The sequence below is a fragment of the Brachyistius frenatus genome, unplaced genomic scaffold (genome assembly GCF_029030835.1).
Source record: "Brachyistius frenatus isolate BFR_SWC_R1_liver_20210118 unplaced genomic scaffold, ASM2903083v1 Contig_116, whole genome shotgun sequence".
NCBI classification, from domain to species: domain Eukaryota; kingdom Metazoa; phylum Chordata; class Actinopteri; family Embiotocidae; genus Brachyistius; species Brachyistius frenatus.
Genome location: NW_027210715.1, coordinates 642003 through 669104, shown reverse-complemented (window position 1 = coordinate 669104; position 27102 = coordinate 642003). Strand labels below are relative to the sequence as shown.

Below are 27102 nucleotides of genomic sequence, written 5' to 3'. Positions count from 1 at the left end.
AAAATATTTTTGTCAAGTAATAATAATATTTGTCCTTCTTAAATATTAATGACTATATAATTAACCGTGTTACCGTGGCTGGGTTTCAGGCTATCGCACAAAAAAAAAAAAAAAAAAACCAAGGCCAATCCGGAACCTTTAAACAGGAGCCATCGTGACAGCACGGAGTGGTTGCCTATGAGACAGCAGAGCTCGTTGTCGGAGTGGGGCTTGTGAAGGGAGGCCCATGTGGTGTGTCTATGAGCGGGCCACGAACTGGAGCACTTCAGAAAGCTGTCCCTTGAGAATTTAGGCACCTGGATGTTCGTGTAGCCCGTTTTTCTAAGATGTTGTTAGAAGCGTTGGACGGTGATGAAACGGTTGTTTTTAAAGCCGCCGCCGGTGAGTACTGAAAGAGGCCAAAGGAAGGTAGCTGGCTAAGCTACCGATGGTAGATATTTACTGTTGCTACATTGATTAGCCAGGAAGCACCAAGGTAATATTATCAGCTAATTTGAAGCGTGAAAGAATCCTTTACTTTCAAAGCTTTGCTTCCTTTCTGTTTTAGTCCAAATGCTGTTGACTGTGTTGCATAATGTGACCGAGCTGCTGCCCCTCATGGCTGCACTGATTTATTGGAGCTGCTGTCATGAGCGACCTGGAAGTTCTTGACATTAACACGCTCATTTGGCATTTGATGGCCTTTTGTCTCCGCTCATTACCAGGCTGTTACCGATCATTGTTTCCAATGAAGGTGAAACCAGGCGTGAGTTTTAAACATTTAAACTGAACCATGATACGACTTACCTGTTTTAATTCTGCTAGTTTTGCTACAGTTTGCAGATAATTGGCAGTTTTAATCTTTTGCTACCTAATATACCTTTTACTTTGATGTGTGTCAGAGTAAAGAAGGACATTTAACACGTCACCTTCTTAAGACACGTCAAAAAGTGCCATCTCGATCAAATACAATGAAGCAACAGATGTAAAATATGCCGTTATTATGTCTAACAAACCCAAAGGAAACAGATCCTTTGGCCTGTGTGTGACCTGTCGTGTATCCTACAAAATGCAGAAGTGCACACAGATGTTTAAGGGTGCGAGCTTTAAGAACTCTTGAGCCCCCTGAAGGCAAATGAACAAATACTTTATAATTCATCTAAAACCAGCAGAGAACTGAGTGCTTGTAGCTTTAGTGGAAATTGATCAATTACAAAACGTCTCTTAATTGAAATGCTGCTATAACTCTGTTGTATGGGAGTCTGCATTTTGCTAAAGGTTTGCGTGATGTCCAGCTAATATACGCGGACAAGAGCAAGTATGTCAACCCTTTGGAATTACGTGGGTTTTCTGCATTTACTGGTCAAAATGTGATCTGATATTAGTCTAAGACACGCGCAAAAAAAATAAAAATAAACACAAATATGTCTGTGGTAAAAGTAGGTGAACTCTTCGATTCAATAAGTGGTGACATCAACCTCAATGGGTGTTTCTGTTGGCTGCAGATCAGACCGGCACAACGTTCAGGAAGACTTTTGGAGCTTTTCGTCCATCAGAACCGCTTTAGCTCAGCCAGATTCTTCACATTTCTGCCGTCAGCGGCTCTTTTAGATCCTCAATTGGATTAATATCTGACTTCTGATTGGACCGTTCCTTCAAAGTCATTCTGTTGTAAATGAGCTTCCACGTTCAGGATCTTTCTCCTGCTGCGTCACCCGACCAGCCAGCCTGACGTTATCCTTTGAGACACCTTGATAAACGTGGGGAAATGCTGCCTCATGCTGCTCATTTTGTCTCCTTGTGCGTTCTGTCGTGCTTCTCTCAGCCGGGTTTCATTTTCTAGTGAAAGTAGCCAAAAAACAAAATCTTCTTTATTCACAAAGAGTTTGTTGAAATGTGGACTGCTGAACATCTAAAAAAAAAAAAAAAAACTCTTTCAGAAGACTTTGTAGCCTTTTTAGAGTTTTTTTTGCAAATCAACAATTGTTGATGGAAAGTCTTCAAATATATATATATATATATATTTTCTTGTGAAGCACCGTCCACGACATCAGAGGCTTCTTGTGAAGAGCTGTTTGGTTTCTGTCATCAGCCGAGGTTCTGGGGGCTCGAGTAGTTTTTGACCTACATTTTGAAATTTAGAAATGGCGAACTAACTATGGGTGAGAACACTGCACTGATTTGTGTGTTAAAATAGCTTGAATGTGTTTGGACATAATTGTTACAGAGAGAAAGATCTGATCGTAGCTTTAGACAACTTGACAGGCGCGTGCAGAAACCTTCAAAGGGTTGACCTCTTTTTTTTTTTTTTTTTTCTTGGTACCAAGACGTTTGATAACTTGTTCCAGATATATATGAAAGTTGGCAGATGCATAACAAGAAATCATAGTACTAATTTGGCTGCATACATTTCAGGTGGTTTAGAAAAGAACTCTTAAATTTACATAGTATGTCCATCATTTCTATTTACACTGTAACAAAATAGTTCATATTAAAGGCATAACTCTTAAAAAAAATAAAAAATAAAAGGGATCCTTGTTAAAAATACGGGTTTAATTTACAAAGGATTTTTTCAACTAATATCTGATTTAAAAAAACAAAAAGAACAACCGTAAATATCAATAGTGACTTCAAACATCCTGTATCACACAGGCTGTGTTTCAATATTCTTGTCCAAACTACCTGAGGAACAGTGTTTGTTGTCTTCCTCCCGTCTCGGTCGCCACGCAGCCTCTGTACAGGTGCAGGTGGAGCCGGTGGGCCGATGGTTCGAGGCCTTCCTGAAGAGGAGAAACAGGAATGCGTCGACCTCGTTCCAGGAGCTGGAGGAAGAGGAGGAGTCCTCCGAGGAGTCGGAGGACGAGGAGTTTCAGCTGGAGGAGTATTCCATCCTCCGAACGCTCGACCCGAAAGACTGGAAGGTAAGAAGTTCCTGAAACGCTCATCAAACGTCACGTTGTTCACGTCACACAGCAGTCTGACTGAGGCAGGAAATGTCCTTATTTGGCGTTTTTTTTCTTCTTCTTTTAAGCCATTTTAACAGCAGTTTCAGTTTTTACCTTCTCCGTCACTCTCCTGTCCTCCATAAAGCAGATTACTGTAGCGAAAAGAAACATGTCGGCACAAAAAAAAACAAGGTGCTTCATGTTACGCTGCTCATTCTTGTGTTGTTGGACAAGCAAATACAATTCTTCCTTCCTCCTGAAAAAACAGAACGCTCGCGAAGGAAGGATTTATTGCCGGACTGTAATATTAGAGTTTCTAGGATATACACAGTCAGTAATATTAATTAAATATTATTGATAAGTGTTACCAGCTGTATCAGTCAGACTTTGTGCAGTCAGATGGCGTGAATGAGGGTAAACAGTTGTGTAGATAAAACAGTTGTGTAGATAAAACAGTGTTCCACCTGCACAGCGTGGAAGAAACCTTGAGGTGAAAAACTGATCACAGCAAAGAAAATGTGCTGCAGAGAGAGGAGATGTTTTAAAAGCCTTTATGGAGTTAGGCATGTTAGTTAAAACAGAGCGTGAATGAAACACTGAGTCTTCTGCTTCTGACATTCAGCTGCAGATGGTTTGATGGAACTTCTCATATCTGACAGCAGAGCTAATCTGATGCTACTTTCTTGTTAAAGAGCCATCAAGGTGTTTTAAAAACAGCCATATGTATGAATGCACTGATGTACAACTGAGCAGCTTCATGTTAACATGTTTCATAAAGTGATATTTATCTGAGGAAAAGAGGCTAAACAAGAGCACGCTTCCTGCTGTCGAAGGCCTGATGTCCACGTTTGTATGTATATAACAAAGTCAGCCAGAGAGTTGACGGAGGGAAAGTTTCCAGGAAGACGAGGACATGTAGAACTGAGCGTCATCAGCTTATTAATGGTGGCGTATCTTCTGTTTATGCATCATGCGGCCAAGAGGCCGTTTGTAGAGACTGAGGACGGAGTAGTGACCCCTGAAGGACTCCGCACACGGTCTCAAACCTTTTAGAGTGTTAGTGTAGCTTCCTCTATTACACGCCGTTCGTCTTTTGATGATTTTTCTGTTGTGTAGTCGCATCAAAGATCTACTACACTTCAACGTTTCTTATTTCCCCCCCTGAACGTATCAGAATCAAGATCACTATGCCGTCCTCGGGCTCCCACACCTGAGGTACAAAGCCACACAGAAACAGATCAAAGCTGCCCGTGAGTGTTCCTCCTCCTCCGCCCTCATGAATAATCTCCGTGGTTTGATGTGATCTGTCGGCGTCATCATGTTCTCGACTCTTTCTCTACAGACAAATTGATCGTGTTGAAGCATCACCCCGACAAAAGGAAAGCTGCCGGAGAGCAGATTGTAGAAGGAGACAACGACTATTTCACCTGTATAACTAAAGGTACATAGAGCTGCGGATCATTATCATCAGAGCTGGCCGGTGTGACCCAAAATTAACATCATTTTCATAAGATTCTCAGGGTTTTGTGATTTATGAGTGTTTTATTTTTCATATTTATTTACTTTTCATGAGTTGGGCTTTATAGTTATAGGTTTATAGTGGCCTATTATTCTATTAGGAGTACAGTGACTATGATGACATTTGGATCTCATCATATATATTGCATACTTTAATAAATAAGTCTGAATTGTTATTTTCTTCCTTGATCTTGAACATATTTAAAAAATAATATTTTAAAGACTTATTTTAATTCATCACACATGTAACGTCATGGGGGAAACAACTGTTTTCGGTCCGAGTGCAGGAAACTGAATCACTAACTTCTTTTGGTTTTTGACAGATGTCTTAAAACTTCCAAACAGCAGACAAAAAGCTCTGCTGCATCTCCGGTCTCTCTTTGTTCATTCTCCATCTCTGTCCTTGAATGTCCTTGAATGTCCTCTCCTGACGGAGCCTCTCGGCCGTTAACACACGGTTATCCTCCTCTAGCCAGTTTACCCAGCATGCTGTTCAGCAGTGCGGTTTTGCGAATGTTCAATTATTAGGCGTTACAAGTTGCTTATGTGTCACAAACTGTTGTCGTTAAAGAGAGTTAGTTGTGGGTTATTAATTGTTGTTATAACTGTTGATGAGAAAGTTATCCATTTAATAGGAGTCTCCTCTCATTTTATTCATCACGGTGCACTGTAGCGCTTAACATGGCAAAATGGTGCCGGGATGGAGCTTGAGGTCTTGACAGCAGATGTATGAAAAATGAATATCAGGCATGAATTAAAAGCGGATTAACCGGTATACCACCGGCACTGATTGTTATGAACATTAGCTTTATTTCTAGAATGTCCTGAACTGAAGGTCACACTTATCTCCGTGTGTTTGTTTGAACCTCAGCTATAGAGATCCTGTCCGACCCGGTGAAGAGGAGAGCCTTCGACAGCGTGGACCCCACCTTCGACAACGCCACGCCTTCTAAGAGCGAAGGCAAGGAAAACTTTTTCGAGGTGTTTACTCCCATTTTTGAGAGAAATGCCAGATGGTCTTCCAAAAAGCACGTCCCCAAACTCGGAACCATGGAGTCGTCTTTTGAAGAAGTGGATAATTTTTACTCTTTTTGGTAAGACGTGTTTTTTCTTTTTATTTGCCTCAAATTAAGGGACGTTCATTTGAGATAAAAAAAAAAAAAAAAAAAAAAGACAAGACAAATTGTTAAACTGTCATTTTTACTGTTAAAGGTACAACTTTGACTCCTGGAGGGAATTCTCCTACTTAGACGAAGAGGAAAAGGAAAAGGCTGAATGGTGAGCTGAATATCACTGCTGTCCACTGTACTGAAAAGTATTTCCGGTCCCGTGTTGGGTAACGTTTAGCGTCTGATGCACGTGTTTGACTTTGTTTTCCCGGCAGTCGAGATGAGAGAAGGTGGATCGAAAAGCAGAATCGAGCCTCCAGAGCTCAGAGGAAGAAGGAGGAGATGAACAGAATACGAACACTAGTTGGTACAGTCTCACAGAGCCAACACGCACTGCAGCATTTCATTAAACACCTGAACATGATCACAACGCCTGAAAATGGAATTGAAAAAACTCCAATCAATCATGCAGTACACGGTCCACCAATCAGAGGAAGTCCCTTCTGAATATGAATGCAACTGACTGTTTTTGTTTTGCTTTCACTGCAGATACGGCCTACAGCTGCGACCCTAGAATAAAGAAATTCAAAGAAGAAGAAAAAGCCAGGAAGGAGTCTGAGAAGAAAGCTAAAGCTGAAGCCAAAAAGAGAGAGCAGGAAGAGAAGGAGAGAGTAAGTGGTCTGAACACGGACCATGTAAAGACGGACGGCAATATGTTTTCATCCGATCAATCCTTCTAAACGCATCTCGGGGAAACCCTTGATAGAATTTTTATTAGATGTGGCACGATTGTTCGTTTCTCGCAGCAGCGATGTTTGTGGGATTGAGTCAAAATAAACTACAGTGTGTGTGTTCATGTTTGAAAAGAGAGCAGTTCCACAAAGTTTGCCCGTTTACCTTCAGGTAGCCACTTTCTTTCAAGTCGCATTCATTTGGCAAATGTTCACCCGTCCGTTTTCTGTGCGTCCGTCAGGCCCGACAGGCAGAGCTGGAGGCGGTTCGTTTGGCGAAGGAGAAGGAGGAAGGGGAGGCCAAGCAGGCGGCCCAGCAGGCCAAGAAGGAGAAGGAGATCCAGAAGAAGGCCATCAAGAAGGAGAGGCAGAAGCTCCGGACCACCTGCAAGGTCAAGACTCCCATTTTGGCTGTTCAACAGCGATGTAGTATCAAGAAAAAGTATTTTTTTTGAGATGCGTGTTGGCTTTAATCGCTTTTCGTTCATATTTTCTGTCTTTGCTTTATCCACAGAACTGGAATTACTTTGCCGACGATGAAGCGGACAGTGTGAAAATGATGGAGGAAGTGGAGAAACTGTGTGACCGGCTGGAACTCGCAAGGTACAGTAAACTACTAGATTATGTCTCGCAGGAATTTGAATCCTTAAAACAGAGCGGTGTCAGTCGGCTGCTGAAGAGACTGACGGGGTTCAAATGGTATTTTGTGCAAGTAAATGTGTGATTTCAGCATAAATTCAACATCTAAAATACTAATGAATCTATCTGCTGCTTTTAAATTGTTCAGAGAAGTCATGTCAACGAAGTGCAGAGACTTGAGCCTGATCAGTCCGTCAGTCGGAGGCAGTTTGAACTGCAGCCTGGTGTGTTGGTATCCTGGATTTTGCCAGGTGACTAAGTCCATTTAAAAAAAGAAGAAACAATCAATGATCCCACAGTAATCAGCCTCTTTTTCATCAGGTATCTACGCGTTTGTCATTTTTCATAACATGATTGATTTGCAGTCTTAATGAAAATGAAACTGCCACCGGAGAACATAAATAAACACATCAGAAGCTTTAATGTGAACACTGATCTGCTGCCAGTCACCAGAAGTAGATTTTCTCATGTGGGTGCTGACGATGACGATGATCATTGACATTGTTTATAGAAAGTCAGTATGAATATGAAGCAGTTCGGGATTAAAATGAAACTCTATCATTTTCTTTCCTTTCTTGTTGTGGATGAAATGATTTGAACGAGAGGTGTGAAAACACTCTGAGATCTCGGTGCGAGTACATGAGCTGAGATCCTCTTTGTCTTGTAGTGCTTTTGGAAACAGAGCTGTGGGATGTGTGACCGTGTTTCTGTTGTCTGTTTCCAGTCTGCAGTCCCTCAATGAAATCCTGGCCGCGGGCTCTAAAGAGGAGAGCAAGGTAGCGGTGGAGAAGCAGGTAAAAGGACGTTTCAGGTTTCCTTTATATGTGATCCAGGAGATGCACAAACACCTGAAACGAGTTGTGTACATTTCTCTCCAGAGGCATAAACATGTTGTTGTTTCTCAGGTGCTGGAGGTGAACGTCCAGCTGCAGAGGGAGAAGGAGGCCGAGGTCCAGGCCCGGCAGGCGGCCCGCAGCGCCGATCAGGCCAGCGGAGGAGGAGGAGCGGGGGGGAAGGGCTGGAACGAGGAAGACCTCCAGCTGCTCATCAAAGCCGTCAACCTGTTCCCCGCCGGAACCAACGCCAGGTAGCCACTCGCAGTTACAGCGGTTAGAAAGAGGGCTGTGACCTTCATCAGAGTCTTCATCAGGCTGGATGATGTGGCGACGTGTGCTGCGACAAAACGTCGCCTGCTACACTCATTATCAGAAATATTCTTCCAACATTGTCATTTTCAAAGAGACTGTGATCTTTTAATAGGAATAATCAAACAGCCCTGCTTTGTTTGTTGAAAAGTTAAACTATTAAAAGACATTATTTCCCTTTTGTTCTTCCAGATGGGAAGTTATTGCCAACTACATGAACTTGCACTCAACCAGCGGCATGAAGAGAAACGCCAAAGACGTCATCAACAAAGCCAAGAACCTCCAGCGACTCGGTGAGCTCTCGTATGAAGGCCGTCAGATTCACTCCGTTTAGCAGTCTTGGTTAAACGAACACTGTTGCAGCTCAGGACTTGTGAAGCCACTGCTGCCAGTTAAAGGTGCAATACGGAAGATGTAAAAAAAAAAAAAGTTTTACATCTTCCAAAAATGACCTAAACTCATCTGGAGAAGAAATAGCCGTGTTGACGTCATGTCAACGACACGCAAGTGTGTTATAGAGGCATCTAAAGAGGTTAGCATGCTAACCAGCTAGCCCCGTCATCCTGCCTCATAATCCCACCCTGAATCTCAAGACATGACGGTGAACGACTGAAGTGTCCCGTCTGCCCTCCGCAGAGGAAAGTAGCTGTTCTGACCTTGTTGGAGCGAATGATTTAAACACCGTGATGGCGAAACGGAAGCAACACGTTAATGTTTCTTTCCACCACTAGAAACGTCTCCGTATTGCTGAAGTCAGTCTCCGGGTGTCGGGTACACATCAGAGCGTCCTGCAGGCTGATTTTTGTCAATCAGCAACCGGCTCCATAGAATTAAACATTAGTTATCAGCTATAAAAACAAACAAAAACAAAAAAAACTAATGGCAAAGGAAAAATAAGCAGACCAAACTGCCAAAACTCTGAGAGCCTGACTGGATGCTAAAGTGACTCTTAACATTCAAAAGTTAGATTGAAGCTGGAGCTTAACTTTTACTCATCACACCTTTAATGTGAGTCCAGACCATAATGTGGACTTCTCTCTGGTCTGCTACATGTCAGGTTACAATAAACATCACTGCTAACACTGATGTAAATATTGGTAATAATGATACAATACTGTGGGAACAATATTGCTTTAAAGCAAATATAACATTATTTCCAGACCTGGAAAACCTGTGAAGGATTGTAAATATGATTAAAATCTCTCGGCCAGTTCCAGCTTGACTTTAACTCTTACTTTATTTTTGCTGTGAACCAATTTCCGACTGTCAATGGATTTTTCCAGACTAATATGTGTTGTTCCTGTTCCTGTTCTTGCCCTCAGATCCATTACAGAAAGACGAGATAAACAGAAAAGCCTTTGAGAAGTTCAAGAAGGAACACGCTTCCGTGGCGCCCACCATAGACAACGCAGTGCCCTCAGAGAGATTTGATGGTACGTCTTGTTCACCTCCTGATAACCTCCACGTAGAGTCAGCAGCTTCATTCTTGATCTCTGCTCTCAGCCAGGTCACTTTTACAGCTGCAGCATCAAACGGTAAATAAATCACATTTACACTTCTGTGCTTGGTTGCGACTGCGCAGCATTCAGTGTTGCTCTGTCACGAACTCGGCTGCAGTTTAAGGATATGGATCGATTTTAAACCAACGTTTTCTGGGTCACCGTCACGTCCTCTGAAAGGGGTTTAGTGTAGTAAGATGTTGTGTGGTGGTCGCTGTACGTTTGCAGTAGATGGACTCGGCACGTGTCCAGTTTGGAGAAGGGATCAGCTGTACCACCAAAGCTTAAAAAAAAAAGGCCCACCTGAGAGAAAAATGCAGGTGTTTGGTAACATTTTCAGCATCTTACTTTGCCATCAGACGATCCTCTCCAACAGGCAACTGAAGCCGTTATATTTTGTTCTCTTCAAAGCCAGACTGATCTGACAGAAACAGTCATTTTACCTCACAGAACACAGCAGGTGCTGCTTTGTGTTATTGTGACTTTTTGGGGATTTAGTGTTTTAAATGGATCTGAACTGAAACGGGACAATAACACAAACAAGCTACCCAGATGAAGCAGCGGTGGACCAGAAACTGTTTTTGTAGAAGGAAGTCTGCTGGCTTCAGTTCTGAATCGGAGTAAAGTGGTAAAAATATTCTAACTGTACATAAACTTGTCATTTCATTGAGGAGTCTTTTATTTGAGGTGGTGCTGACTTTGTCCAAAGCAGCACAGCTGCTGACCCAAATCTACCGCAGATAATATACTGATACTACGTCATGCAGTCTTAGCAGAGGTGGTTTCTACTGCGATTCTCACGTCAGTGTTGCATCTTGTCAACAGATGATTGTCAAAGATCTCAATAATCGTGGACTCAGCATCTTTTGTGATAATCATTCCCTTGTATTGATTATTGTGCAACAGGAGAGACATCAGAACACCATTCCGATCACAGTAATGCTTCCACTGCCCCAGAGCATGCTGGGAAGCCATCAAACACGCCTGCTCTCTGACAGGTGGCTCAGACAGTTCAGCTGAACCGGAGTTCATTTTAAAACTCCTCAGTGACGCCAGTCAGCTGCTAAAGCTCTGAGCTGCATCCTGGAAGTGGGATTCACTGCTGCTCAAACAACAGTATCATTAAGGGCTTGTTTTGCGTAGTTAATGTAATTGTGTCGGTGCGGTCCCTCAGCCTCTGGTAGTGATGGCAACGCTGCCGCCTGGACCACAGAGGAACAGAAACTCCTGGAACAAGCCCTGAAGACGTACCCAGTGAGCACACCCGAGCGCTGGGAGAAGATCGCAGCTGCTGTCCCCGGGAGGAATAAGAAGGACTGTATGAAGAGGTACAAGGTAGGTTCATGGGCTCCGGGTCTTTATTGTAAGTGCTTTCTCCAGCTAACAGAAATATTTGTACAGTCAGTTTATTAGGTACTTCTATCAAACATGATTGCCCTGATACAACAGTACTGCAGTATTCTCTTAACAGTTGTAGTATTTGCAGTTTTTTGTCCAACTGTAATAAGAGTAAAATAAATAGGAAACACCTCGGTATAAAGCAAAGAAACCTAAACAACACTAAATGATACTGAACCCAGAATCCTTCTGGCGGTCTGACATCTTTCTCTGTTTCTCTGGCAGGAACTGGTGGAGATGGTTAAAGCCAAGAAAGCTGCTCAGGAACAAGTGGCAGCCAAGAGTAAAAAATGACGAGAACCACAAAAGGATAATAGTATCTGTTATTTTAACATTATTGTGTTGGTCTTTATTTTATAATAAAAAAGTAAAGGAGGAAAACAAGACTTCATTATTGTGTTTGTTTCCGTGCTGTACGTCTGCTGGTTCCTCAGCGGTTCTGCTCAGCTTCTCATCCAGAACATCCCGCTGCGGATCTGGTTGTAGTCTGGCAGCTGTTCAATCGGACCTGACACACAAAAACAACTTGGATTTAATGCCGCTGCTAATTACTTCCAACAGGAGTTTGATTTCTGGTGGTCTGGACATCAGTTTTATCACTGTAGTCAAAGTGAGGCCAGATTAAAGCATTTATATATTCTACATTAATATAAAAACTAATGAACCTACATGTACAGTAGGAATCTGAGTCAAATAACATTCAGCTTGTGGCCAAATATTGTTTTATAGTTCTGTTAACAATTCTCTGATACAAAAACAGTTAAAAGGATGACGTGTGTCAAAATGCAAATAGAGAATGGAAAAAACAAAAAAAATGTCTTTGCAGAGGATCAAAGATAGTTAAAAGACAACTGATGATAATTTGGACATAAGAGACAGAACATGTTGTGAAAGGACTGAATAGATTGTGTTTGTGTGATCAGCTGCAGGACTTTCAGCCTCCCAAAGTGACACAATGTCATAAAAGCTGCAGTTTGACCTTTTCCACCTCCATGTGTTTAAGGATGTTCAGCCACTACATACAAGGTAGTATGATAAGTGTCCTCGTCTCGCAGGTCTGCCTGCTACAAACTGCACTAAAATCACCTTTCTCTATGCGTCACGACAAAAAGCAGCAACATACCGACTGCTGCGACGGCCGGCGCTCTGTTGTAGATGTACTTGGTGCAAACGTCCTTGATGGTGTTTGCGTCGATGGCCTGTGGACACATTACACATTATTAGACGGTTCTCCACCACAATTCTCCCACTTTTACACCTTTATTCTGAGTCCTCTTACCCTCCGATGAGAAAAGCTTGATCACTTGGAGCAAAGAAAGCCGACCCATGAAAAGGGAATTTACTAATTTTTTACGATGTACTTAACGTTAAAACTGAACGTTGGTGTCCGAACTGGAAACCAGTTTGATGCTAAATGTGCTGTAACTCATTTTGGCCATTTGGGGGCAGCAGAAACAAACAGCCATGTTGTCTTTTAAGTTGATATGAGCATGTCAGCAGTCGCCCGTGTAGCCGTAGTTCTGACATGTTCATTAGATAACCGTCTGTCTGCGGTCTTCGTGTCTAAGAGGTTTACGTTTCTCAATTCTTATTTATTTATTTTTTTTATTACCAAACGCGGCACCGATTCCACTTACGTCAATCCGGGCCTCCAGCTCGTGCAGAGGGATCCTGCGACTGTAGCACAACATCTGCCTGCCAATGTCCTCGCAGATGGGGGTGGATCCTGGAGACGGCAGATCAACGTGTTGACACCACAGAGCAGATGAACACGTGCGTCTCTTGTCATGCTGCCTTACCGTCAAGATGCAGCAGCATGTTGGTCTTCAGCAGATTCTTGGCTCGAGCCACCTCGCTCTCCGTCACGCTCGTACAAAGAGACATCCTGACAACACGCATGGAATTCAATTTAATAATGTTGTATTTATATACACTAAAGTATTAAGCTGCATGAATCCAGCTTTTTGTGGTGTAAAGGTTTCTACTGTGCGTGTGCGTGGACTCACCACTCCATCTGAGTGAAGTGCATCATGTCGTTGATGGTGCCGGGCTCACACACCATGTAGAGCCCCCACAGGCCCGTGTCGGTGTAGCAGGTGTTGAAGGACTGGAAGCTGTGGCACAGGTTTCCCTGACAGGCCATCTGAGCCAGTTTACTGGACAGATTCTGGCTCGCGAAGGACGCGATCCGACAAGAGACGGCGTGAGACGGGGGACACGGAGGAACACGGCGTAATTAACTGGTACTTTCAACTTCACGGGGTTGTTCGAGGGTTCAGACTTTTTCCAAGTAAATCATTAGGTTTCGGTTAAGAAGCCAGCGAGTACATTATCTAGGACGTTTAAGAGCTTTAATACAAGACATTGACAGGTAGTGTCAAAAGAAGCAGCGCAGAGTGACATCACTCACTGCAGCGGTCAGAAGAGCTGCCTGCTAGAAGACGTACGTAGAAACTCGAGGTGTCTACATTTATGCCGAATCAGCAGCTTTCTTCAGCACTCACCACGCCTCCGCCGAACGAGCGGTCCCAGTTTCCAATAAGCGTGTTGGCCACCATGAGGGGGATGGTGTCGGGGTGAGACCACCCGACCGCCTCCACGGCGATGGCGATATGAGCCAGAGGCATTTTGTCGTCACGCACACGGATCTGAAATGGAAAGTTGTAAATACCTCACGGAAAGCAACTCCGAACACGTCATGTTGTGATCGCGTGTGTCAAGACTTCTTCCTTACCTCACTTCCTGTGAAGTGGCATGCGGGAAGCGCTGGGGCGTCACCTTGATATCTGCCGGGGAGTTTTCCAAAGTGATACTTGGCCAAATCGATGAGCTCGTCTTGGCAAACGCCTGATCGGAAACAGACCACAGAGAGTCCTGAAGGTCAAAACGACCTCTAACTGACCCCCCCGACCCCCCGCTGTGAATTCAGAACTAAGGTTTTGGTGCGAGTTCACGAAGAACAGCCACGTCAACTTATTTGAATTAGTCTTAAATCTAAAAATATGTATCACCACATGCTGATAATAACATTTCACCTCATTAATGTAACATGTGAGGAGACAAACAGCTCTGACCTCCAGCAGCAGCCAGCACGATCCTGGGTCCTTTGTAGTGGGTGGTGATGTACTCGACCAGGTCTCCTCGGTTGATCGTCCTGCATCACAAACACACACACAGCTGAGTCGACGCGTGAAAGGAAGGCGGCCGGCACGTCTGCGGGCCGAGCGGCCGGACTGGAACCCAGCACAGGCGTGCGTGTTTGGTCTTACTTGATGTTCTCGGTGGGGCCCAGGATGGTCCTGCCCAGCGCCGTGGCCTGGTACGCTGTCGCGTGCAGGTAATCAAAGACCACTTCCTGCAGATTGGTCTCCACTTCCTGCATCTCTCTCAGGATCACCCCTCGCTCCCTCTCGATCTCCGCCTCGCCCAGCGTGCTGTTCTGGATGATGTCGGCGAGGATCTCCACAGCTGCCGGACAGAAAACAGACAACATTTCATGATGTTGTTACGTTTCACAGATTCTAGGTGTTTTTTTAGATGGCGTGCGAACTCCTCCATGTTCATCAGATTATGTTATGTTTTTAAGATCTTATTTAAGTGGGAAGTGAGACCAGCGGTCTCATCTCGGGTTTAAAAACTTGATAATGACATCAAATGATTGATTTCATTTTCACAAAACTACGTTGTAACAAATAGAAGCCACCTTGTTTAAAACTAAACTTCTTTTCAAAGCCTTCAGTGGTTAAAGCTAGATGACATAAGTGAAGACATTTTATTTTACTGCACTGCATTCTGGTCTATGAAGATAAATTTGAAAATGAGGATTTGTTCAGATTATTAGGAAAACGAGGACAAAGCGGTGACTCCAGAAAGCAGCAGTCTCTTTCAGGATCAAATCCGGTGTGCACATTACTGCAAAGAAATTGCACCAATTACATCTTCATCGTTGTCATGACTACATCTCAACGTGGCCCAATGTCACTGTAACATTCAGCTCGTCTGGCTGTCTACCTCGAGGAAGGTCTTTAGAGAAAGCTTTGGCGTAGTACACAGTCTGCTCCCGGGACGTGTAGGCGTTAAGGTGAGACCCCATGTTCTCAATCTCCAACTCCAGATCCAGCTGAGAGCGCTTCCTGGTGCCCTGTCACACACACACACACACACACACACACACACACACACACACACACACACACACACACACACACACACAGAAAGAGAGAGAGAGACAACGTTTTACATTATTAATGACAAGTCACATTATTTATTTTCCTAAATTATGAATAATTACATTTCCTTAACTATTTATTCATTGAACCAGCTGAAAGATTCCACCGTGTCCGTGTGACTTTAGATCCACATGCGTTCAACTATTTCCTTCATAATTTTTCATGAGTAATTAACAGACATTGGGCCGGTAAATCCATCCAACAGAGATAAAAACGTTGCAGTGCTGTAACCATCTCACCTTAAATGCCATGTGTTCCAGGAAGTGTGCCGTGCCGTTATTTCTCTCATTCTCATAGCGACTGCCGGCGTCTATCCAGAGGCCCACCTGGAAGAAGGCAGTGGTTCATATTCAGAGACTCACACATACACACACACATATATATATATACATACTGTATATACATACAATGCTGCTGCACCTGAACCTAAAATAAACTCCTGAGGACAGGTGCCCTTTTGTGATTGAGACACTGAACTGTGAAGCTGAAATGGAAATAAATGATTTAGACACTAAAAAACAACCTTTGAGTTGTTGACTAGCAGGGAGGAGTTGGTCCTGACTGATAGAAACTCTGGTGAGCCCAATGCCTTACACCAATCATGTTTCTCACAAAACAACAATACAAAAACTCTCTCTGTGTGTGTGTGTGTGTGTGTGTGTGTGTGTGTGTGTGTGTGTGTGTGTGTGTGTGTGTGTGTGTGTGTGTGTGTGTAGTCACCGTGCAGGTGGTGAGCCCAGCGTCCTCTGAGGCCACCCGGAGTCCGTTTTCCAGAGTGGTCACCTTTGTTTCCGGGACGTTGAGCGCCACCTGGTGAGCAGCCTGAGACGTCAACAGTCTGCGTGGACCAGCTGAGAGCTGCACGAGGAGGACAGCCAGTCATGATGACGCTTCGTAATGACGGCGATGACGTCAGCCGTTATCCGCCCGCTGTAACGAACCGAACCACGTCGCCGGTAGCTTTCTTGCACGACGTGGACTAAACGTCAAACACGACTTTACACATTCATCTTAGAATAACCGAGCATGGCGCGGCTGGTAGCTAACTGTTAGCAATAACAGAGAGCCGCGCTGCGAGGTTTTCCTTCGTTAAACGGAGCACTGCTGACTGTCAAGGAACTGTCGAGGAAGTTCTGAGTTCAGAATATTATTTTAAACACATTATTCTTACCCTGCTCAAAGAGTTTGTCTTCAGTAAACGTCTTTGAAGGAGATATCTCCCCGCAGATGTGAGGTGTTGTAAGGACGCCGCCATATTGTTTACTTCGAACACTTCGCAGGTGCCGTTTTTTATGACGTAACATCCGCCGGAAAAAGAAGTGATGATTTTGTTTTAACAGAATAAAAACCGGAGGACTGAAACAAAAGCTTAATGTCCACAATAAAAAAAAAAAAAACACTCATACAGACCTCGAGACGTTTTTATGGCAACAGAAAAATGCGGAAATGAGAAGCAAAAATCTATGAAAGATGTTTCCACTGGCCTCGAAGGGGATGATATATAATATTTATTATCGACTGACAAACTGTTACACAGGTCCGTGAAAAGCGGAAAAACATTTGTAATACTTCAAAAGGAGGTGACTGGGTTGTAAACAAAGATTTGTAGTATCTCCAGTGCCGATGAAAGAGTGACTAACCGGTGACTGTGAGTTTACGATGTCCATTGTTGCATTTATTTTGAAAGGGTCTCACAGTTACAAGGCGGAAGTGTCGGTTTAGCTTAGCTTTTCTTCAGAGGGTCTCAAGTTGGTCCATTTGTCAACTTCTTGGTCACAGTAAGTGGAAAAACGGAGCAGCATTAAATATCGTCGCATGCAGAGCAGAGAGCCGGCTGCTGCTTCCAGACATTTGAGGGTATTTTTTTAGTCCAGAGTTTGTTTGGGTCTCTGCTAGTTTAATATTAAAGTTCAGCTGGCTCGTTAGCTGCTAATGGTGTGGAGTTCAGCGGTTATCTGAGCTTCTGTCTCCGGTGTGTCTTCCAGACAAGAAATGGCGGATGGCGGACATCTAATGGAAGATGGAGAGATCTCCGGGTCCGGCTCGGATCCTGAGGTGGGGGCCGCCGCACAAGCAAAAGCTCGACTTCGAGCTCCTCCAGCTTTCCGCGGCCAGTCCTTCCAGAGTAGAGTCGCTGCCGAGCTCCCATCCGCCGCCTACCGCAGCACCGGCAGGACGGCGGAGTCCAGCGACAGTGACCCGGATTCGTCGGAAGAAGAGGCGGATGTTTGGCGCCGGAAGCGCCAGAAAGTGTCCAACGACCCGCAGCCGCCTGAATGCAACGCCCGGTTCAGGCCGACCCCCGTGGCCGCCCCTGGTGCCCGGGGTGGCCGCAAGGTGAACAACATTTGGGGCTCTGTGGTCCAGGAGCAGTGTCAGGATGCTGTAACTGCAGAGATCGGCGTATTCGGAATGGAAGGTGTTAGCATGGCCAGCAGAAACGTGGAGACTTATAACTTTGTCCTAGCCCGTAAGATAATGGAGAAGGAGAGGGAGAATGAGAAACGGTCCAAGGAAGAAGGAGACGTGAGCATGCCTGATGCTGAGGAGGGCATGAAGGACCAGGAGTCCGAGGAGAGAGCAGGAGGAGACGCAAAGAGGAAGAGGTCAGCTAAAGAGAGACTGGGGCCCGTCGCTGAGATGGACATCAAGGGCCGGTATGAGATCACAGAGGACGACCCCGATGATAAGGTGATAGATGAGATTGCGCACAGGCTGCAAGAGCCGAAAAAAGAGCTGATAGAGCGAGTTGTTCAAATTGTTGGGAAGCAAAAAGCCATCGAACTTCTCGGAGAGACCGCCACGCTGGAGGAGAGCGGAGGTGTGTACACCTTGGACGGCAGCAGGCGACGGACGCCGGGCGGGGTGTATCTGAACCTGCTGAAGAACACACCCAGCATCCCCAAGGCCCAGGTCAGGAAGATATTCTTCGAAGAACAACGGAAAGACCTGAAGAGCAAAAAGGCTGCCCAGAAGAGGAGGCGGCACGTGGTGGCCAAGAAGATGAAGCAGGCCATCGGCACGCTAAATCTGCAGGAGCACGACGACGTCTCCAGGGAAACTTTCGCTAGTGACACCAATGAGGCCTTGGAGTCGCTGGAGGAGGCTGCAGAAGAAGAGGAAGAGGAGGGTCAGGGGGAGGCTGCTGTGGGCACTGAGGAGACACCGGTGGTCTACAACTCTGCAGACCTGGAGGTCTTCTGAGAGAATCTGGTCTGAGATGTCAATGAAACACTGAAAGCCCTGTTAAAGCAATGACTCCAGAGTCACACTGTGGCGAACAATCCTCTAATTGTTTTTTTTTTGTTTTTTTTTTAATCTTGTCAAAAATATTGTCTTTTTTTTTGTACAGCATGACTTCGCTGGTTTCAGCATCTGTGATTCAAATGTTTTTTTTTGCCTTCTAAATCAAACTGACTGAACAAAAACTCATCTGATTTTCAATTACAGCAACCTTTGTAGTAATTTTCATTGAGATAATACAGTCTTGATTTATTAAATTCATCCCTGTGACTGTATCTGGGAAATGATATAAGAGTGACTCAGATTTGTAAACTGCGCCTTAATGTTGCTTTCTATAATAAAAATATGATTAGAGGCTGTTTGTGTTCTTAAGCATTGTGATACAGATTCAGCCCCAGCATGCTGTAAGGCTGAATTATTGGCTGGAGATTCATAACAATTCTGTTTTGTGTAAATGGAAAGGAAAAAAACCTAAAGGCAAGAATATTGTTGGACAGATTTTGTAGTGCAGTAGTCTTTCCACTAGATGGCAGACAGACCATTTCCTACAAGGACAGGCAACCTTTTGATTTGACAAAAGTACAGAAAAGGATGCAGGGCATTACAAAAAGTAGTTAAACGTATATTTGAGAAAATCTGCACTGGAAAAAGGTTATGGTTGAAGGAATACAAACATTATATATACAAACGGGCTGTACGATAAAAGCTAGATTGACCAATGAATTAAACCAAGGCAAATTACATGAATACTACACTTGCATGAATACAAAAGTAACTCTTAATACATAATGAAATGAAGTGTGTAAAGGTTACAACACGCAGATTTTGCACATGAATTAGAAATCTGTTAACGTCTTAAAGCAGAGAAACTGAACCGCTTCAGCAGATTGTTGCGAAAACAGCCGTCTAGTTTAAACTGCACCCACATCCGTCTGCTCAGTGAAGCTGAAACATTCAACCGTAGAAACGAGAAGAAAACTCAATTTGTTTTAGTAGAATAATGATTTGACCCCACCAACTTTCATGAAAACCAGGCCTGCAGATAAACAGACAAGTGGACCAACCCCCCCCGCCCCAAAAAAACAAAACAACAACTGAAAACATAACCTTTGTGGCAGAGGTGATTACATCCCACCTAATGGCAGGAATGGCAGACCTGCACTTCTAATTATTTCTCATTGCATTTACCAGACACAGCAAGCGGATGGCAGCAAAGGTTTGTTTATGTTTGTGGCGTCAGTGTGAAGTTGACACGAGGGCGGTTTTCTTTCTTCAGGCTGAGAAACAAGTTTGGATGAATGTTTTGTCTTTGAGGAATTTCTGAAACGTGTGATCAACTTTCAACATCTATAAAAGTTGGAAGACATGCAGTCCGTCTGAAACATTATTTAATGTTCCTTACATCTAAATACTGAAGATAAAATTACAAATATTTTTTTAAATTTAATGTCTGTTTATGTTTATGCAAAGACTGTTATTTAAGCTAGTTGAGTTTAAAAGCAGTCCTGGTCTGGATCACAAAATCCCTTGAAACCAAACTCCTTTTAAACCAGAAGAAACTAAACTACCTTTTATTTATTTTTGTAAATATTATTCTTCATATACTGTGTTGAATTGTATGCAGCCTGTAGACACATTCGGTATTTTTGCTGGACACTGACTAAAATACTTTACAGAAAGTTATATTGGCTTTACCTTTACTTGCATTTATAGCATTGGAAGTATATCAATGCAGCACCGTGTCTGCCTTAACTATAGTATGAGCCAAACTACATGTTTCTTACCATAAATCTACCTATATGTAATCTATAGAAAATTTTGGGGAATTTTGTAAAATAAACTGAATCTCGGGGAAAAAAAGAGTAAAGGTGCACCAATCATTTTTGGGGGGTTTCTCCAGTGTCAAAGGAACATCATCTATCATCTTGTTCATTTGTTGCCGCAGGTCGATAACTTAGCCTGTCTTTGGTTTGGTGGGGATAGCTACCATACAGCAGGTTTATCAGAGCTTGTTTTTTACTTGCTGCTTCTGCAAACAGGGTTAATGAGCGAACAAACTGTAAAAAACAAAACAATGAGCTAAAAGAAGGCAATAAATACCTACTAAGACGGAGGAATTGCACAGTGAGGTGATACTTTTCTGGTGCTTCATCACGACATGGTGAACTTTGTCAGCATGAGGTGAAAATACTGATTAGTGCAGCTTTAATGTTCCACCTACAACAGGAGCAGTAAACTAGCACACAGTTTACCATTCGATCTTTGCTTTACAAATCAAAGTTTTTACTTGAGCTAAACATATCTCAGTAAACAATTGCCCCCTGCTAAATCAAAGTGAAAATATACAGTCGCTCAGAGCAGCTCTGGGGAGAATGAAAAGGCTTTAATGGTGGCAGTGGATTTGTCAGCTGAAACGCCTTGGAGATGATCATTATCTCTGCTCATGGCTGACACATGAAAGGCCCGGCGTTCTGGCAGAAACACGTTTGATAATCCCACCACTTATGGCTGTTTTCATATTTGCTGGCGGATACGTCTCATCTGATAAGCCATTGCTGTGTACATCATGATTCCATGCGTCAATTAGGCGAACTGATTAAGGTCCACAAAAGGTGCACGGATCAGGTTTGTGCCGTTGAGTTTTGCTGTCACCTCATCTGCTTGTGTGCAGGGTTTATTATATTTGTTAAGAACAAGGACGCGTGCTGCTCGTGTGCGGGCAAACACACCTCGGTGTGTTGTTTTTAATGGTAAAGGTGATTATCAAAGTCATGTGTGAGTTGCAGGAGGTGACTGATGTTCTGCCTTGTCTTATTCATGTGGAATTGTTATATGCAGTCTCTTGTCTCAGGACTTCTGTATCTGTCACCTGGCAACGAACTTGTTGCCTGGATACAACACGCGGTTTCTTATTTCCATTGGATCAAACAGGACCAGAGTTGAAAGACTTGTATCTCTGGACGCGGTGTGGGGTGCGGTTGCTGCATGATGTCAGCATTCAGAGCGGCTGTCAACAAATATTGTTATTGCAAAAAATGGATTTGTGTTTTTGTGTGTGTGCAGAAGATTAGCATTTTTTTTGAGAGACACTGCATCTCTGAGCATTTGCTCTTTGAGATCCACAATCATCCAGCTGTGTTAAGGAAGAACAACTCCCCACCTGTGATGTCACAAATCAGAAAATCAGAGGAAACTGCTTTTCCTTTCCTCGAATGATGATCACACTTGCAGAAGTAAAATTCAATCTAAGTTTATTGGTGCTCCTCTGCTGACCCGTCACAGCTAATCTTAGAGATGTTGACAGAGAGACATTGAATGTCACCACCACAATTACAGGACAGACAGGCTGTGGTTTTCGTTTTGTCTTTCTCTCCCAGGAACACGTGCTCTACTGCCAGTGGTCACAGGAACAGCACTAAAGGTGAGTTAGATAACATCATTGAGAACACGCAGTGACTCATCACTTTCACTGAAACAAAGGTGATCCAGATAGGAGGAGAGAAGATACGATGGATCACATTCGTAAAGTGTGTCAGCTTTGGGAATGATGTCACTTCAGACTATCTCTGATCTGTACATGGCCTATGTACAACTTAACCCAACTATGCACAAATTTCCAGTGTTCTAATGTTGGTGTGCTTTTCAGTCAATGGTAATGGAGACAGACATGTTGTCTAGTTTTGTGTAGTGATCTAAATTATAATTCTGCACAGGTCTGAAGCTGAGACCTGAACCTGTCCTGGACCTGCATCTTAAAGACCCGACCCAATGGAGCCTAACTGGTACTGTCCTATTTGAAACTACTGTCCCCGAGTGCTCCCTAACATCTGCTTCCTTTATTCAGGTTGAACAGGTACATGTGTTATAGAGGATCACTGGTACAAATTAATTTGATATGAAGTCCTCGTATTCATAGAATTTACACTATTTCATTACTAGATCACTAAATGTACTGGATTTTAAGTTGTATTGTGTTTAGTTAGCCAAAAGACATGTCTGGCATTGTAAATGAAAGTGAAAAATAATTAGTGGATCTGCCCCAATGATCGGATCCACTCCAAAATCTACTGGGCTCTTCAGTGGCCAGTGCATCTCCCTTCCACCAAGTTTCATGAAAAATGACATGGTAGTTTTTTTTTTTTTTGCTGACAGACAAACCACACTGAAAACATAACCCAACAAGTTCAGGCACCAGAACTCTAGTTCACACTGTGTCAGAATGCTTCCAGTTGATCTATTTACACACGTTTGAGCAAAGAGGAGGAACCAAATCATGGATCAAGTTTGGCCGAGGTGAAAGCTTGAAGGCCTTTCAGCCTCTATGCACATGGTCATCAATCTTCTCTTCATTGTAGATGGTTGAAAAGGACGGTGGCCCGCCTTTTTCAGTTCACATCTCTCAACCACCAGGGAAAACAGTTTGTAATTTCTCAACTACTGGTGAGTACATAGTTTATGAATGGTATTACTGAGACAATATTATGATTTGTTGTTGTTGGAATTGCTCAATTTCACTCATCAACCCAAAGAACTTGTTAAACTTTCCAACTTACATTTGAGATGCATGAGGCTTTGCATTAGTAGCCCACAAACCAAAAGATGTCAAAGTGTACAAAGATCTTATTTTGGTGATTACAGATTCCTCCAGCATGAAAAGTGCATAATATGAGTTTTACAGTGATGTACAGCAGAGTGCTGTTAAGCTTCTGTATTAAATTACATTGGTCTTTGTTTTATCTAAAAACAATTATGGTATTCCTTCTCTCTCCTGCTGATGCTCATGTGCTGTTAGTGTGTCCTACATCGCTTTCTGCTGCCAATCAAGATGAGAGATCGAGGTAGAGTCACACTGACGAGAAAATTTCAAGAAATTTTGCAAGATGACTGTTTTTGACAATAATTTCTGTAAAATAATAAAATGACTATTACTATTGCATCTATTCTTTTAGATGCAGAGTGTTAATTTTTTGTGAGGGATATGGCATTTTAATGAAGTGCATGTATGCCCAGTAGGGAGGGGTTTTCAAATTAAATAATTTTAGCAGACTAAAGGCCCTAAAATGAAATAAATAGAAGTTAAAAGGTTGCAACGCCCCCTAATTTGAGAAGTCCATTTCTCCATTTGAAACACAGGCTCTTTTAAAATTGGGGGAGAAGCGGCAGGGATCACCAAGACATAACAATTAAGGAATGGTACAAATGTTTAAAACCCATAAAATAGTCAAAAGTAGCTGCACAGTTAAGAGTATAAAAGACTAAAAGTCCAATGTAATTTCATTAAAACAAGCTAAAAAGAGTTAAAAGTCCAGTTTAAAAAGGAACTACTTAAAGATAAAAAAAAAGAAAGAAAGTTCAACACCAGGTAAAAGCAAGCCTGCCACGGGAGGTGAATAGCGCCCTCCTGTGGCGACATTGGCCACTTCTGTCCTGCCACCACTCACGATTGGTCCTTGAGACGAACAGAACTTTTGCGTGTGCAGGGGATCAGTGGTTACAAGCAGCTTCAATCAGATCAGAAAAGAGTGCCCAATAACATGCCTGATAAAATTGTAGATTATGAAAACATGCAAGTAAAACACCACATGCTAAAACCACACAATGCAAATAAAAACAACCCATGCTAGACCAAGAAAAGCAAACAATTTGAATCACAGCAAAAATGTAATACAAACAATCTACACTGCAAAAAATGGCTCACTCTCTGCCTGATGACATGTAAACATTAAGCATTTATTTTTGGCCTCTCTGGCGGCCTTAGCGTCTATCTATGTGTAGCTGAGAGTTGATTGTCAGAGTAATATACACTGACAAAATGTGGAAACAAAGAATCCTCATAAAGAACTGTGCTAACATCGCTGCTGTTGGTCCTCACTATCCCAGACAAATGAAGTGGTATTTTTTAAAATATTCCCACTTTGCATTGTAGTGGTGCAGCAGCCCAAATGATGTGACAATCTCGCCAAACGAAGCGTGAAATTGATCACGGGCTGACAAGAAATCCTCACAATCAGTTCAAATAAAGTGCCGTCCTTTCCAACCAACCATGAAATTGATCACGGTGGCCAGAAATAATAAGAAGAGGGAAATAATAATGTAAAACGGAAGGCAATAACAGCGCTTATTACACGTGGGAAATAATGAAAGGTCTGTCAAAGAGGGAAATGTGTGAAGTCCATTCCAAGCTTTCAGTGAAGTTGGTGATGCATTTCTGTTAACATTAACAGTTTACACTAATATTGGCTCAAGTGACACAAAAAAAATATCTCAGAGAATTACCACCTGACGTTCCCCTCAACGTTGTGAAACATTTGACCTTTTTCAGCTCATTGTTTAGGTTTTATGGAGCAGAACTAAAGTGTTTTGGTTCACTCTCACTTGTTTCATGGTGCAGCAGGCAGACAGAAGTTCAGATAAACCCACCGTACACCTTGCTGTCGACAGGCAGGTGAACAGTGGAGCATCTCTGAGCCAGATATTTTTCTCAGGAGTTGTGAGATAAGATAAGATTTCATTAATCCCCAGGTGATCCCCAGGCTCTAGGTGGAGGAGATGGGAAGGGTTTCCCTGGATGGTGCTGATTTTCTCCTTCAGTGAGAAAATCACTCCAAAACTCTCCACCGCTGCCTTCAGACTGTCCAGTTTTAGTCCAACAGCAGAGCTGACCTTCCTCACCAGTTTGTTCCATTTGTTTGTTCTGTTCGGTTCTTTCGTGTGATTCCCCACCTTCGATGCCGCCTCACCAATACGCCACAGCAAAGAACAGGTGCAGGTTACCACAGACTGGCAGAACATCGGATCGAGCCTCATTAGAAAGAACTGTCCTTTCCAAGAGGACCTCACTGTTGTCTGTCCAGTCCAGTTGAGGGTCGGGGGCTTCCTGATCTGTATTAAGTCCACCATCATCTCCTCGGTCTTGCTGATGTTAAGCTGGAGGGTTTATTTCCCATGCTGTCGGATGAAGCTCACTACCACCTCTCTACTCCCCCCTTGTCCTCACTGACGTAGCCCACATCAACGCAGTCATCAACCTCTGGAGGTGACGTGTTCCAGAGTTGAAGCTCTGGTAAAGAGAAATGGCTATTGTATGGTTCCTTGGGGTGCGCCGGTGATGCCCACCGCCTCATCTGTTAGGCTGCCCTGCAGCTGGATGCTGGTAGAGACCAAAACAGAGTTAAAAGAGACGTACTGCTGTACTTCACAACTTCAAATGTGTGCTGATGTAATGCCTGCAAACAAGCAACTGTTTGCTGAAACATACACAAGGTCAACTTTTTAAAGTGATAATACCTCGTGTGAATGTTTTGATTACAATTTATAGCACTGCCCTCGAGTGGCTAAAACCACAAATCATGCAGGTTTAAATACAAATGATGTTTGTTCTTGCTCTTACACAACTTCTTTATGGAATAGCAGGTACCACTGATACTTATTATCACTCTTCTAATCTTTAGTTACTTATGAATAGTGGGGAGATTTTTAAAATATTATACTTGTATCAGTGAGTTGTCCAGCAAGACTTTTAAAATCTAATTTTAAGCTATGCAAATCATTATCTGGTCTGTCTTTTAGGTATTTGTTGGACAAAGTTATGATAATAACTGAGTGCTTCATCCTCTCATATAAATGAGTCACATAGGTACAGTTGGTGCCTGGCTTCATCCTTGTTTTTTTTTTCCTCCTTGCAGCTGTTCTCCTGCAGCTCATTTCTAGAATCTTCGAACTACATTACTTATAATTGCTATGTTGCGTGCTGTGAGCCTCTGATGTGCATTTAATCTGGCACATCCTCTGTGGAGGAGGGGAAGCGCTTTTGGTTGATGTTAATTAGGCTGGACACAGTGAGTGAGAGTCCGTGTCAGTGTAAGCAACAATCAGGAAGACAGGGAGCAAAAAGGACATTTTAAAATGATAATTATGCTGCCGTGTTCAGGTTTAGCAGGAGAATATAACTATGAGTAGGTACAAAGCCACTACGTCCAAATGTAGCTCCATTGCCACTGCTTTCTTTTTCATACAGCACTTGATGAACTATAACTGGCATCTTTTGAAGCGTTTGCTTTTCAGTGATGTTCTTCATGGCTTGACGTGGGTTGCCTTTTTTAGTCACGGTTAAGCAGCCAACTATGCCAACACTATTTCTGACTGTTTCCTTTCAAGCGCGTGTGACGTAACTTCAATCAAAGCTTCATCCTGGTTATTCAGGCACACAGTGGGTTAACTACTCTGCTGTGAGGTGGGACGAACTTAATTCGAATTTCATTGGAAGGAGAACTGTTATATGTTCGCTCATGTTAGTTTTTATAAAATATTACAAACCAACTGTGAGTCAGTGTTTTTTCGTAGGTATAGCTCAGTGGGAGGAGCAAAGCATTAACCGCAAAGGTTAGAGGTTTGAATCCTGTTGGTGATGCCTATATTGTAAGACAAATTTGGAAAAAAGATCTCATTGGGATATCAAAATCATAATATAATTAAGTTAGAGTCTTTGATGAAAAGATAAACCATTTAAATTAATGTCATCTTCATATTAGAGGGATATGTGGCGATATAATCCCTTGGCTTCTTCTTACAAATAATTGCTCTAAAGGTGGAGTCCACCTTTCACGTGCTGGATTGTGATTGTCTACCAAGTACAAGGTAATACATTTTAGTATTTTTTGTCATCAG

The 27102-nt window shown here is 43.0% G+C and overlaps 3 protein-coding genes across 3 annotated transcripts; 2 read left to right on the top strand and 1 right to left on the bottom strand.

Moving 5' to 3' along the window:
* The first annotated feature begins 187 nt into the window (after positions 1-187).
* Positions 188-11347, top strand: dnajc2 (DnaJ (Hsp40) homolog, subfamily C, member 2). The gene is made up of 16 exons (XM_069713161.1): positions 188-381; positions 2710-2900; positions 4099-4174; positions 4267-4365; positions 5314-5536; positions 5655-5720; positions 5827-5918; positions 6101-6222; positions 6525-6674; positions 6797-6885; positions 7646-7715; positions 7827-8008; positions 8259-8359; positions 9389-9499; positions 10740-10900; positions 11189-11347. The coding sequence occupies exons 1-16, from the start codon at positions 327-329 to the stop codon at positions 11255-11257; spliced, it is 1857 nt and encodes a 618-aa protein (XP_069569262.1). The 5' UTR covers positions 188-326; the 3' UTR covers positions 11258-11347.
* Positions 10906-16473, bottom strand: pmpcb (peptidase, mitochondrial processing subunit beta). Its single transcript, XM_069713174.1, has 13 exons — positions 16364-16473; positions 15913-16050; positions 15432-15518; positions 14975-15104; positions 14233-14431; positions 14038-14117; positions 13698-13810; positions 13468-13611; positions 12970-13130; positions 12763-12848; positions 12601-12689; positions 12087-12162; positions 10906-11471 (listed from the first exon to the last, which is right to left on the bottom strand). The coding sequence occupies exons 1-13, from the start codon at positions 16445-16447 to the stop codon at positions 11407-11409; spliced, it is 1452 nt and encodes a 483-aa protein (XP_069569275.1). The 5' UTR covers positions 16448-16473; the 3' UTR covers positions 10906-11406.
* Positions 16474-16862: 389 nt separating this feature from the next.
* On the top strand, positions 16863-18495 carry phax (phosphorylated adaptor for RNA export). The gene is made up of 2 exons (XM_069713183.1): positions 16863-16970; positions 17178-18495. Exon 2 carries the CDS (start codon positions 17185-17187, stop codon positions 18394-18396), a length of 1212 nt encoding a protein of 403 aa, XP_069569284.1. The 5' UTR covers positions 16863-16970; positions 17178-17184; the 3' UTR covers positions 18397-18495.
* The last annotated feature ends 8607 nt before the right edge of the window (positions 18496-27102 follow it).

What these genes read in the sequence shown, in the direction of transcription:
- dnajc2 (XM_069713161.1), top strand. Translation starts at nt 327, where the DNA reads ATGTTGTTAGAAGCGTTGGACGGTGATGAAACGGTTGTTTTTAAAGCC. An exon ending in CAAGAACCTCCAGCGACTCG is followed by an intron (nt 8,360 to 9,388) that starts GTGAGCTCTCGT and finishes TCTTGCCCTCAG; the next exon opens with ATCCATTACAGAAAGACGAG. An exon ending in GCCCTCAGAGAGATTTGATG is followed by an intron (nt 9,500 to 10,739) that starts GTACGTCTTGTT and finishes GCGGTCCCTCAG; the next exon opens with CCTCTGGTAGTGATGGCAAC.
- pmpcb (XM_069713174.1), bottom strand. Translation starts at nt 16,447, where the DNA reads ATGGCGGCGTCCTTACAACACCTCACATCTGCGGGGAGATATCTCCTT. An exon ending in GCCACTTCACAGGAAGTGAG is followed by an intron (nt 13,612 to 13,697) that starts GTAAGGAAGAAG and finishes TTTCCATTTCAG; the next exon opens with ATCCGTGTGCGTGACGACAA. An exon ending in CACTTCACTCAGATGGAGTG is followed by an intron (nt 12,849 to 12,969) that starts GTGAGTCCACGC and finishes GCGTGTTGTCAG; the next exon opens with GATGTCTCTTTGTACGAGCG.
- phax (XM_069713183.1), top strand. Translation starts at nt 17,185, where the DNA reads ATGGCGGATGGCGGACATCTAATGGAAGATGGAGAGATCTCCGGGTCC.